The 12,249-nt window shown below is 49.1% G+C and overlaps 1 protein-coding gene across 13 annotated transcripts in view; it reads left to right on the forward strand.

The window, feature by feature from the left end:
* The first annotated feature begins 1,503 nt into the window (after nt 1-1,503).
* FGFR2 (fibroblast growth factor receptor 2) overlaps nt 1,504-12,249 on the forward strand; it is a 102,872-nt gene continuing 92,126 nt past the window's right edge. For 6 of the 13 annotated variants that reach the window (XM_007173205.2, XM_028164229.2, XM_057531188.1 and 3 more), the window contains exons 1-2: nt 1,504-1,714; nt 5,544-5,835. In XM_007173205.2, the coding sequence (XP_007173267.1) occupies nt 5,670-5,835 (166 nt within the window). In that variant the 5' untranslated portion in view covers nt 1,504-1,714; nt 5,544-5,669. Of the gene's footprint in view, nt 1,715-3,274; nt 3,298-5,543; nt 5,836-12,249 lie in introns of those variants that run through there. The other 7 variants (XM_057531182.1, XM_028164234.2, XM_057531185.1 and 4 more) reach the window with 2 other exon arrangements.

Below are 12,249 nucleotides of genomic sequence, written 5' to 3' on the forward strand. Positions count from 1 at the left end.
AATGATGTGGCACCTTGAAAAAATATTTCCGTAAATGTTATGAAGTGTCCAGTGTCAATGACCCATGAGCAACTGCATTTCTAAATTCAGGAAAAGTCGATTTCCCAGGTCACTCTGGTAATACTGCTCCATCCATCTTCAGGACTCAAAAGCACTTCTGGGTTTAATGATCTTTTCTAAGGAAAAAGAATTAAGGTTTTTATCTATATTGTCTTGGACTTAAGGCACCACTGCTTAGGAGCTGGATGAGTGAGGAAGGAGAGAAAGTATATTAAAGAATAAATTATCCGGTAGATACAGCCTAGTGGAAAAGGTAAATAATGGAAGATATGAACTTTAACCAGTTACAGCTTGGCATTTAGTTGAAGAATCTGAAGATTCAGGGAGAGGAATTGATTTGCTCGAGGTCATACAGCTATTTACAGCAGAGTTGAGTCTTTAGAACCCTCCGAATTTATTGATCCAAATATATATTACCAAACAACACTTTTTTTTTCCTCCAGTTTTGAACTTTTTCTAAGAGATCCAGATTCAAAGTCAGGCTCAGCTGCTGCCAGTAACCAGCTGTTTAACCCTGGACAAATAACCTCTCCCAGCCTCAGTTTCCTTACCAGAAACTGGGACTATTACTCTGCAGGGTGGCTGTGTCGATTAGAAAGAAGACTCTATTCCGTGTGTCCCACCCATAGCAGGGCCTCCATAAATATTCGTTTCTTTTCTCACTGCTCTCGTTTTGAAGGACAGAGCAGCGTAGCGTCCAGCAACCATTCCCAAGTTGCTTCCTCTCCTCTCGAAGTTTCAGTTGCATTACATTTCTCCCCCCAATACCACGCAGACGCATTTTAAAGTCTCTTTCGTGGGGTAGAGCAGGCATTCTGTCATTTGTTTTGACTTGAAATAAGACAACGTAACGCAACCGCCCGGCAAACCGTCGGTCAGGCCAACTCCCGAAGGAAGGGGGCGGGGGCGGGGGCGCGGGACCCGGCCTTATTCACCGAGGATGCTGCTGCCTCTCTCCGTCCCGGTGCTGGCCGGGCCCCTCGCCTTCCCGGCCGGGGTCTTGGGGCCGCTCGCAGGCGTCGGGAGCCGCGCGGAGCAGGGGCGGTCGGGGCGCGCGGCGCTGATTGGCAGAGCGGGCGCCGCCGTCCAGGAAACGGCTCGGGTTTCAGCGGGGGCGTGACCCGCCGGGAGGGGGCGGCGGCGGCGGCGGCAGCGGCGCGGGCGGCGGCGGCGGCGGCGGCAGTGGAGAGCGCCGCGGAGAGCCGAGCGGGCGGGCGGCGGGTGCGGAGCGGGCGGGCGAGCGAGCGAGCGAGCGCGGCCGCCACAAAGCTCGGGCGCCGCGGGGTCTGCGCGCGGCGTAGCTGGCCCCGCGCGGCGACTCCTTTCCATGCTGGCTGGGCCCGGCCGCGAGCCCCGGGCGCCCCGAGGCCGCGGCTTTCCTGCGCGCTCCGAGCGTTCGCAAGTTGCGAGCAAAGTTTGCTGGAGGAAACGCCAAGCCTGAGTCCTTTCTTCCTCTCGCTCCCCAAATCCAAGCGCAGCCTGCGGGCGTCATGCCCGCGCGCCTCCGCAGCCTGGGGTGCGCGTGAAGCCTCGGAGCCTTGGCGCCGGCGAGGACCCAAGGACCACTTTTTTGGGGGAGCTCGTCGTTTGCTCCGTCCCGACCCACGCCGGACGCGGGGACAGAGCCGATCGCCGGGGATCGTTGCCATTCAAGGTAACCGCCGTGGTGGGCCCCTCGGGGAGCCTCGCGGGACGGGAGAGTGGGCGCCGTGAAAGCCCGGGCCGCCGGGTGCACGGTCCGCCGAGCGGAGGGCTGGCGCTGTGGAGGCTGCTCCCTGTCTTCCCTCTTTGGCTGCATAGGTGATGGGGGAGCTGGGTGCGTGCTGACGGCTGGCGTGAGGGAAGTTCTGCCTCTATCACCCCCATCCAGATGCTGACATCTGCCTCTGGCGCTCACACCCGCCCCCCTGTCAAACTCCGGCCGGCGCACTCCCGCCAGCCCGGCGAGATCCTCCGACCCCAGAGCTTGCGGGCGAGCGGCGGGGCTGCCTCGCTGGTGGCACAGCCGCGCAGGTCCGGAGCTCGGAGGGGCATCTGCGGGGTGCCTCGTTCCGGGGCCCGGGGAGCACCCGTCCCGTCCCATCCAGGCCCCGACGGGGGTGCCCTTCCCCGGGAGGGAGCCGCTGGGGTGGGGCCGGCGACACCTCTGTAGGGTAGGAGATGCTCGGGGGTGGCACATTTGGGGAGGGGGCTGCTCCGGTTCCCCGATTGCAGTGCCGGGCGCCCCTGGCCCGCAGCCGCCGTCGGCGCTGGAGGGAGCCCGGCGCTCCTGGGGCTAGGGGGCGAACTGGACCGACTTTTTCTAGTTCGCTGCCTGCTCCGCCGGCAGCAGCTCGGAGATGTCGAAAGCGCAGGCGAGTTCTAACTTGCGCGCTCATTCTTTCGGCGGCCGGACCGCGCCGGGGAATCAGCCGGGGGCCGGGCCAGGAGCTGGCTCCGACCGTCGCGGCCGGAGGGCCAGGCGCAGAGGTCCGGCCTGGGGGCGATGAGTCTCCGCCGCTCCCCTCGCCGTCCGCTCCCTTGCAGACTTTTCTCGCGACCTTCCTTCCTCTCGCCCAATTCAATAAAACCTACCCTTAAAGGCAAACCTGCTTTCACCCATTATGTGTTTGGTGTGAAACGCTATCAACATTTAAAACCCCATTGTCCCCTTGGTCCCAAATCCCTGTAAATCTTCCACTGGCCTCGACTCATTTTCATCTGAAAAGCCTGTTTAGTTTGAATAGAAAAGCAATCGGGAGCCCCCCTCTCTCTCTCTCTCCGTGGAATGTCAATTAAAATGCAGATTTCTCTGAGCTCTTTAGCGCCCCGAGAAGGGGGAGAAAATCAGATATTCCAAGCAAACAAATGAAAGAAGTGCCACAATGAAGCCGGGTTGGTGGTGTTCGGTTCTCCCGAAGCGGCGGCAAGTCCTCATTGGCTTGCCAGTGTTAACAGGGAAGAGAAGGTGGTCCCAGGTCAGCCTGTATTTTGTATTTTTTGAGATTTCAGTATGTTGAGGAATCCCCACACTCACCGCATTTGACCCCTCGAGAGGCCCCTGCCCTGTTAGCTGTGGGGAGAAGGGGAGTTAGGGAGGCTCTGAGCCAGGACGTGGATCTGCCCCCTGGGGGACCTGGGTGCCCCCCACCTTGCCTGGCTCTCTTGACTGTTGTGAAATATACTGGGAACAGAACACCGAAGTGCTGGTCATAGGCGGGCAGGCAGACAGACAACCTCTTAGGGGTAGAAACTCAGGTAAGGCGGGCGCTGTATGGGCTGTCTTCTTGGAGGGTTGGGTGGGGGTTTGGGAATGTTCTGGTAAACCGAGGAGCTCAGCATCGATCTGGCATAAGGACCACTCCCCAGCCAAGCCCTCTCGCTTGTCACTTTGCCTGTCTTTGGGGGCAGGCTTGTGCCGAGGTGAAAATGGACCAGGGGGACGGGTGGCCATGAAGAGCCATCCATCACTGGGAGGGTGACAACTCCTCCCGCGCCCAGGCGGAGAAGAGAGTTCCCTTTCAAGGGGAAAAATAAACACGCTGGGGCTTTCACTGAGGCTCAGACTCCAGGAGGGATTATGGTATTGAAGGCAGGAAGCTGGGATTGTGGCCGCCAGCGGCATGCTGGGCCTGTGTTCCCAACACCGAGCCTGGGGACCTCATTATCCTGCCTAGGAGGTCCCTCCGTACTTTTGTCCAGTCTGGTGAGGAGTTGTGCAGACCTGCCGCCCTAGGCCTCCACCTTCCAGAGATTTGGGAAGGGGGTGGCCGCGGGGCCTGGACCTGGACCTGGAAATGGCTAAAAGTCAGCTTCTGGTGCGAGCTGATGGGATGAATGAATGGTCTGGGATTCAGCTGAGGTCACTCACTGTTCACCTTGCCCTGCCTAGAGCAAAGGAAGCTCCTCTAGGCTGGGACAGGTGGGCAAGGGGGCTGGGGAAGCAGTCTGGGGCCCACTCTCCTGCTAGGATTTAAGATTGTTCCTGTGAGGCAGAAAATTCCCATGCATTCTGGAAATGCTTAGTAAATCAGTGAGAATGTTTGTGTGTTTTCCTCCCACGTGTATGTAGAAATAGATATGGAATTATCTTTTGAGGCTCTTAACTTGAAGAGGAAAGAAAAAGTTGGCCAAAAAATCCTTCAAGCCGTCTGAAAACAGGGTGGGCGCACATGCTTTTCTTGCTCGTGCTGTGAATCACACCATTTCACATGTGCTTTCTTTGAAGCAGAGATTTTCTTTATTCCTCCTCTGCAAGTGGTGCAGCATCCTCTTTTCCTTCACCCACTTTAATCCTTAGTTAAGGCTAAAAGTTTTTCCTGACGTAGCTTTGGGGAGGCTCCAGCAGTATTGAAATCGTATGTCATAATTCAAAATATCAAGTCATGCAAAAAGCGTGGGGTTCAGAAAGTTCTCACCCCAACCCTCAATCCTATAAAATGTGGTTCGTTCATATATAGTTCACAGAATCTCTGACTGTGTCGATCAAATTCTCTAAAGTTTGTGCATTTGGGTTCTATACTTAGTAATTGATACCGAACAAATTTAAAGTTATTTGGAATACCTTAAGCGTGGAAAATTTTCTTTGCCTTTGGATCAAATGAGTGAACAGAATAGCAGGTTGGGCCCCGCCTTGTAACTTCTGCTCTGAAATTTTAGCCAGTACGTTAGCATACTGAAAGTTATTGGCCCAATCACATACCTTGATAATAATTTACATATCATCAGAAGCAGCATCATTAATAAATGCCTGTGATATTCATCAGAATTTGCATTTGCTCCATTTCCTAACCCACTCTGTCTGAAGACATTCTCTAGGCCTGGGTTGCCATTAGTCATAGTGGAACGGGATTCAGCCTTCGAATCTCTTTTTGGATCAGCTGCTTTGAATGTATTGCAGTTCCGTTCATTCTTTGTAAGTGGCTGCTTGGCGAAAGATTGAAATACATTTCTGCGTTTGAAAATGAATCTCGACAAGTGTAAACGGGTGGGAATTTTTGGTCGCCTTCCTGGGGTTCTTTTTACTTCGCTGGTCTCCCTTCTTCCTGAGGGCTCCAGTGAGGGTGGAGCAAACCACTTCGCTCTAGCCCCCAGAAGCAGATGCCTCTGAAGCCCAGTTGGCCTGAGAGAAGTTAATGAGAGGCTGGGTATGCCAGCCCGAGCATCATTAACTTGCTTTTGTAGTTGCCCTTGAAACCAAGGTCACGTTGCTTCTGCTTTTTGAGGGCGGTAGAGGTGACAGTGGGTAGGAGAAGAGAGTACACTTTGCCTAACTGAAGTGGCCGCACGTATCTGTGTCCTGTAGCTACTCTTTTTTTTATCTCTGTTTCTTAAAAGTAGGCTTTCTAAACGATCAGCCTAACACCTTTTGTGGACCGGTCTGGTGGAAACCCCTGGGACTCACGTGCGGAAGGAAGGCATTTGCAGATAATGAAAAGGAACTGGGTTGAAATGAATTGGCGTTGGGGGAGATTTCACTGACTTGCCGACTCTCTCTCCTCTAGGGGCTACAGCAGCAGCAGAAGTGGCTGCAGGGCCAGCAGAGGCTGTCACAGCACCTTGGTTCCCGAGCCCACCGCCGGCTGAAGGCATTGCTGCGGGCAGCCCATGCTCATAGAGGAAGTGTGCAGATGGGATTAACGTCCACATGGAGATATGGAAGAGGACGGGGGATTGGCACCGTAACCATGGTCAGCTGGGGGCGCTTCGTCGGCCTGGTTGTGGTCACCATGGCAACCTTGTCCCTGGCCCGGCCCTCCTTCAATTTAGTTGAGGATACCACGGTGGAGCCGGAAGGTAAGTTGTTTAATTTCACTTTCAGGGTACCAAGTTTGTTTTGGGATTTGTCCGGGGAAGTGGCACTTAGGTCAAGGCCTGTTTGAGAATCAGCTACCCCTTGCGTTGTAAATGAGTCTTCCAAGAGCAAGGGAGAGTGGGCTGTCTGCTCCCCGCAAGCCAAAGATTACGAGAGAAGGTTCCCAGCTGTCACACTGCAGGCAGAGTGGTGTAGTTTGGTGGTTTCTTGGCATGTGAGTTTCTCTGAGCTGGGTGAGGGAGACGGCGGGCAGTGTATCCAGTGCTCAGGAGAGCCGTGGAAGGGGAGCTTGCAGCTGAATGCCATCTAGGGCTTCCTGCAGGAGCATGCTTACCGGAGAGAGTCTTGTTCACAATGTAAAGAATTGCTGTTTTCTGACAAAAGGAGTCACTAAGGGAAATTGCCAACATCTGAAATGCTGACATTTTATTTTCATTGTCTAAGGAGAAAAAGCAGCCTCTGAAGTTCAGCACAGAGATGCTTGACACATTACATTCTTTTGAGCCATTGTAATTCATAGTACTTAAGCAGTACATCACAAAGCGGCAGATTCTATTTTAGGTCAATTTGAAGTGTACCTGGGCCTTTCCTGAATCTCTGAGAACTTCCAGATCTAACAGGGTGTGCATTGGTGTTTCAGCTTTGGAAATTACATGAAGGCAACACATTATGCATTTTGGAAAGTACAGAAAGGCATGAGGCCAGTTGTGAGCACCAAACAGGGCTGAATTATCCCGCCGGGCAGATTTGGAACCTCTTCCCCAGGTCCTTCTGAGACGTCGGTAGCCAAGCCTTGACTTGGTGCAGCACTGAAATCTGTCATCAGTAGGGAATATTGGTAGCTGAGCTATTTTTCAAGTGGTAATCTGAGAATAAAACGGCAGATCCTAGCACTCATCGCCACTTAATGAACCTGTTTGCTGAGAGCCCACCTGGTGCCTGCTGAGCTCGGGGGCCTGAGTGGGCTGGGGTCAGCTCAGCTGTTCTGGAAAGGCACCCAGCACAGAAGAGGACCGCAAGCCCGTCCAGGACCACGCGGGAGGGAGGGCTGTGTCCCCATCCGAGGGGCGCTCCCGCTGAGACCCTGAGTCAGGAAGCATAAAGGCATATCTTTTTCTAAGACGGAGGGACTTCTTCCCGGAAGCGGTCCAGCAGTCGTGAGATGAGGCTTGCGCCCTTTTTCTTACACAGAGGTACGGACGGAGGCTTTATAATGAACAGGTGCGGTGACATCGCCGAGGCTTCCAGATCTCCGGGAAGGGAATCTAGTAGGAGCTTGTGTCTGTGACTGCCTCCTTGTGACATAAGCGTGGCTGTAATGTGCAGTGGTGATGCATTTTTGAAGGGCTTAACTTGAGGGAAAAGGGTCCTGGTTTCTGAAAGTCATGCCTGTACTTCTTTAATTTTGCTAATAATTAAAATGGATGTTTCTCTAATTGCCAGTTTTCCCCCGAGTGCGTGGCTCAGCCCACACCGAGGCAGCTGAGCTGGGATTTCCCAGGAATGGCCCAGGTTAGGAAGAAAATGTCATTTTTCATTTAGACTTTCAGGGCAGCATTATTGGGAGTTTATTTCAACATAAAGTGTAAAATGGTCCTGGAGGACTTCTTTTTATCATATTTAATTATTGAAGAGAGTTGAAAATATGTGTGCACATACCGGAAGAAAGAGGTGAGGCAGAGAGGGGGAACAGCAGTGGACAGGGATGAAGTCCCCACGGTGGTTCTCTGTTAAAAATGTGCATCCAACAATGTGAGTATTGTTGGAAGCAGGTCTTCCCAACTTGGCATCTGTGGATGCACTTGCGGGTTGAGGGGAGGTGCCTGAATTCCCTGAAATGGTAGGTCATGTTTTGCAGATGTCCTTCTGTGCATATTTCGGGGTTCATAGCTCCTATGAGGTTTGCTTCCAGAGTTGTGAGAGGTTAAAAAAAAAAAAAGATTTAGTGGAAGCGGCGAAACCCTGCCAAGAGGTGACTTTGGAAAAGCACACAAACCCCTGGACCTCAGTTTCCTTCCCTTTCTGTCATCTGAGGGTTGGATAAGACAGTCTTCAGGGTCTCTTCATTCGTGCTCAATGAATATTTATATCCTCAGAAGTCTTCTGATGACCTGCCTCGAAAGCTTGCTGGGAGATTTAGGTGGGCCTGGCCGTAAAGTGCAGTTAGCACAGGGCCTGGCGTCTAATGAGCACCTGGGACGTGTTGTCATAATTGTTCCCAGTGAGCTGGGCACATGCATCTTCCCAGTCCCGTGGGCTGGCTGTGTCAGTTGCCACAGTGTCAGAAAACATCTAGGCTTTTGGAGACAGTTGAGAAGAAAGTTGCTCTCTAATGGAGGAGGCCCTTCGTGTTTCCAGGCAGCTGTGTTTGCTTTCTGTAGGGTCTGTACTTCCCCTTTCAACTGATTTGAGCCCTAAGATGAGCTCTTCCAATGCCGGAGTTTTGCTTTGGTGTCAGAGGTTGTTAGGAAGGTAATCTAAATACAGATGAGGAAGAGGAGATTTTAGCAACTGGAAGCAGACTAAGTAGGGCAGCTCCAGTTTAGGCCGTGGTACCAGCGAATTGGAGGGAGACAGACAGAGAGTCCCCCATCCATGTGTGTGCATCAGTCCCTGTCTGTCCTCCATGGTGACTTTAACTGTAGCTTTGGTTAAAATAAGTTCAACCTTGACCTTCTCGTGCACAAGGCCTTATCTTATTTTTGGTTTGCTAATTGGGAAGCTCAGTTTAGATAATGTGTATTGGGCTGGACCAGAGGAAAATTTGTCCAGAGAAAAAGGTGACTTAAGTTCCAGGAAGGAGCCTGAGCCCTAATGCTAGAGGGTCCTTTTCCAATTGTCCCAGCTTTGTACGGTATCGTGTCATCTATCATCACCCTATCCCATCCATCATCATATCATGTATCACATCATCTCATCTACCATGTATCATCATATCATATATCCCATCATCTGTTATATATCATTTGTCTCTGGACACATTCTGAAGTGGTAGCAGTAGGTTTGGGTCTACTCAACTGACTTAAGAAAATAATCCCTAGAAGATTTTAGTTGTTAATATTCCAGACTAAAAATGAATATTTTCAACTGGTCATTCCTTTTTGTAGGTGACCAGCTGCGAAGGGTTAAAACCCAGTTGACTCAAAGGGGCCAGTCCTCAATGCCAAGTACTGTTCTGTTGATTAAGATTCTAATTATTTAAAGTATAGTCAAGCTTGATTACCCTGGGGTGGAGGCGACTCTTACTTTCAAGTTCTTCCTGACATTGTCACCTACTCTGGTTAATTAAGTCATTGTTGACATTAACGACATCTTTGTTTACATCAGCCCAGTAGGAGCTAAAATAAAAGGGCTTTTCCAACCCAAAACCCTTAATTACTTTCCCACCCTCCACAAAGTGTCATTCTGAAAAGCAACAACCTGGGAAGAAAGTAGTATGCCTTTTTTTTCTTTTTTTTGTAATCAATTTTTGGGCAACCTTCTGAGGTGGTGCTGACTGATGTTGAGTTGGTCCAAAGTTCAGTAGCAGAGAGATCGAGCAGGGGGTCCACACGGAGACCTCCCTACCTCAGATTTTTCCAGTATGGTTTAAGTCCTTTGTTAGACCTACTGTAAATGCCATGATATCAGCCATACGCATTTAATTGCAAGTTAAAAGAAAAGAAAAAAAGAATATATCCGCATACCAAGAATGAATGATTTAAAATAATCTTCTGTTTTGTATTATCTGCATCTTTGTTCCTCAATATGAGTGTTAATATTTAAGAGTTGACTGTAACTTGATAGTTAGCTTAGGAACAAGGACTTATTCTTGGTAAATTAAACCAAACGTAGGCTTATGCAGTTAAATACACAATGAAGTACACATTCTTTATTAGTATATAAAGTATTTCACAATTCACAGACAAAGAGCTGTGTTTAATATTACTTCTAGAGCAAAAATTTGGCAAGCCCAGAGAATTGGTATTTGTATACTTTCTATACTGGCTCGCTCTCATCCAAATTCCAAGTGTGTGTGTGTGTGTGTGTGTGTGTGTGTGTGTGTGTGTGTTTGCCTTTTTATTTTAACCAGTTAAAACACTGAGTACCTACTAGGTGACTAGTCCTTGCTAGGCCATAACTGAAGACTTGTTGCTCTCAAGTGTTTCCCACTCAGTTGAGGGTGAGAATTCAAATAAGTAGAGCAATCCAATATGAGATGTCTCCAATATCAGACTTAATGAATAATTACATGGTTATGAAATAACTGGGGTAGTGTTTAAACAGGAAGAGTTTTGTTTAATGTTTGTATTCTCAATAAAATGTGTCCAGGAGCCCTCCCATTTGCAGTCTCTTGTTTGGGTATTTACTTATCCAGGGTAATTGTTAAAAGGCTACCCCGCTCTTTCATCAGAGTCTGGCTTAATTTTACATTTCCATTAAAATTGCTGTCTAATTTTAGTCTTTAAAGGAAAATGTGGGAAATTGATTTTTGGGTGCTGGCATCTTAGGCTCGGTAGGAAATACAGGTTGTGTGCTACTTTCCGCTGTGTTGATTTGATTCTTAGCAGGGTGCTTGCCTTGGTAAGCAATTCAGAAGTGATTGTTTAGAAGTTTTTCAGGCTGTCGCACAAATGATTCTGATCCAGTGGGTTTTATGAGGCTGTGCAAAAAGGCCCATGGTCTTTATTATTATTTTGTTTTCCTGGAGGGATGACTTTAGCCTTAGGTTTTGCAACCTTTTTATGCTTCTGCTATATCCAAGTGCAATTTAGAGATGGCTCTGCTTTTCCTGCTTCCCTGGCATTGCAATGCCTGATGCCACACCCCCACCCCACGTCCTTCTCTCTGCCTTGCCATCTTAGCAGTAATTTCTTTTAATTGATGGTGACAGTGCTGAAGGCCATAAGTGGCTGAATTGTGAACCTAATGTAAGGGCTGAACGTTTGGCCTTAAGCCAAAGAGGTGGGTTTCTGATCATTATATCCAAGATGAACAAACCCCGAAGAATTCAGCTTTGACTTCTTAGAGGCTTAGAGGCTCTTGAACTTGAGTTTTTAAAGCTATGCACAACTCGTGTTCCATTTAGCGGACAGTGTTTATCTTCATGGGAAGCCTTAAGGCTTTCTGGCAGCCCGAGAGTGCACAAACTGACCACTTCCTCCTGCTTACCCAGATAGACTTGGAGTGACCCAGCCAGGTTCAGCTCTGGCTTTCCTGGATCAGGGAATGTGAGGAGGTGGGGAAGGGAGCTGAGACAGAGTTCTGTAAAGAAGTCTGGTTGAACGAGCTGCTGGCCTTTTCACTATTATGGTCCCCCATGTCTTGGAGATGTTTCCTTTTGAAATTAACAAAGGTCACACTTTTCCCAAGTTTTTTTTCCCCCGTGCTCTGATTGTTACTACCCCATTTTTGGGCATGACAGGAAATCCAAAATGGTAGCCACATGAGTGGTAGATGGTGGTTGCAGGCTTTCACTGGCCTCTGTTTGTATAACTTCAGGCTTTTACCATTTATATAATCATGCAAAAGGATATTTTTAATTATCAGGCTAGACCACTGTTGTCCATGAAGAGCGCAAATCAAGTAAAATAGGCATGCGTTAGAGTTTCAGTAATTTTGGTTTTAGGAAACTTGTACCATGATGGAGTTTTAAGATGTTGGGTGTGAGCTGTTGACATTTATTCCACTTTGGAATACCGTAAGTAGTTACGTCCCATTCTGGCCTTCTGCCATTTCATGTGAATATTAAAAATTTCAACTTCTTTTTGACTGTACTGAGTTAGGGAGCTAAGGTGTGGCCTACTCTTTGGTTTAACCCCTGTCCAACTAAAGCATGGTAAATTCCGAGTCGTGTCTGAATGGAATGCACGTATATAGAATGTCGGGTCGTGGTGAACATGTTTTATGGGGAGGTCAAAAAAATAGCTTATAAGGAAAATACTGACAGATTCAGAATTGAGGTCAAGGGACATATATATTTTATGACTTATATACAACACTTTACTTGAAAGAAAGAACCCAGTTCTGAGCTCTGACATTAATACAGTAAACTGTATATATTGTCATGATTATTTTCTAACACTAGAACTCCTTCTGAGTTACTATGTGTGACCTCTTTTTAAAGGCCAGTTTAATGTTAAGTTTTGCCATACATAACCAGCTGCAATGTTTTAAAAATATCAAGACATCGAAAAGGCCAACTTTGTGTGTTGCAGGGGGCAAGGGGGTAGGAGGTGGGGAGGTGCTATAAAATGAATAGAAAGATCTTTGCAGTGGTGAGTAGGGTTTAAACTCTTTGAAAACCCTTACACTTCAGATTGTGAGTAGACAGTGAGTTTGCCCCAAAGGAGTATGGCTGCCTTCAAGGCACCTCCTTCCTTTGGGAATTCCATGGCGGTCCAGTGGTTAGGACT

Source organism: Balaenoptera acutorostrata, chromosome 16 (assembly GCF_949987535.1).
Source record: "Balaenoptera acutorostrata chromosome 16, mBalAcu1.1, whole genome shotgun sequence".
NCBI classification, from domain to species: domain Eukaryota; kingdom Metazoa; phylum Chordata; class Mammalia; order Artiodactyla; family Balaenopteridae; genus Balaenoptera; species Balaenoptera acutorostrata.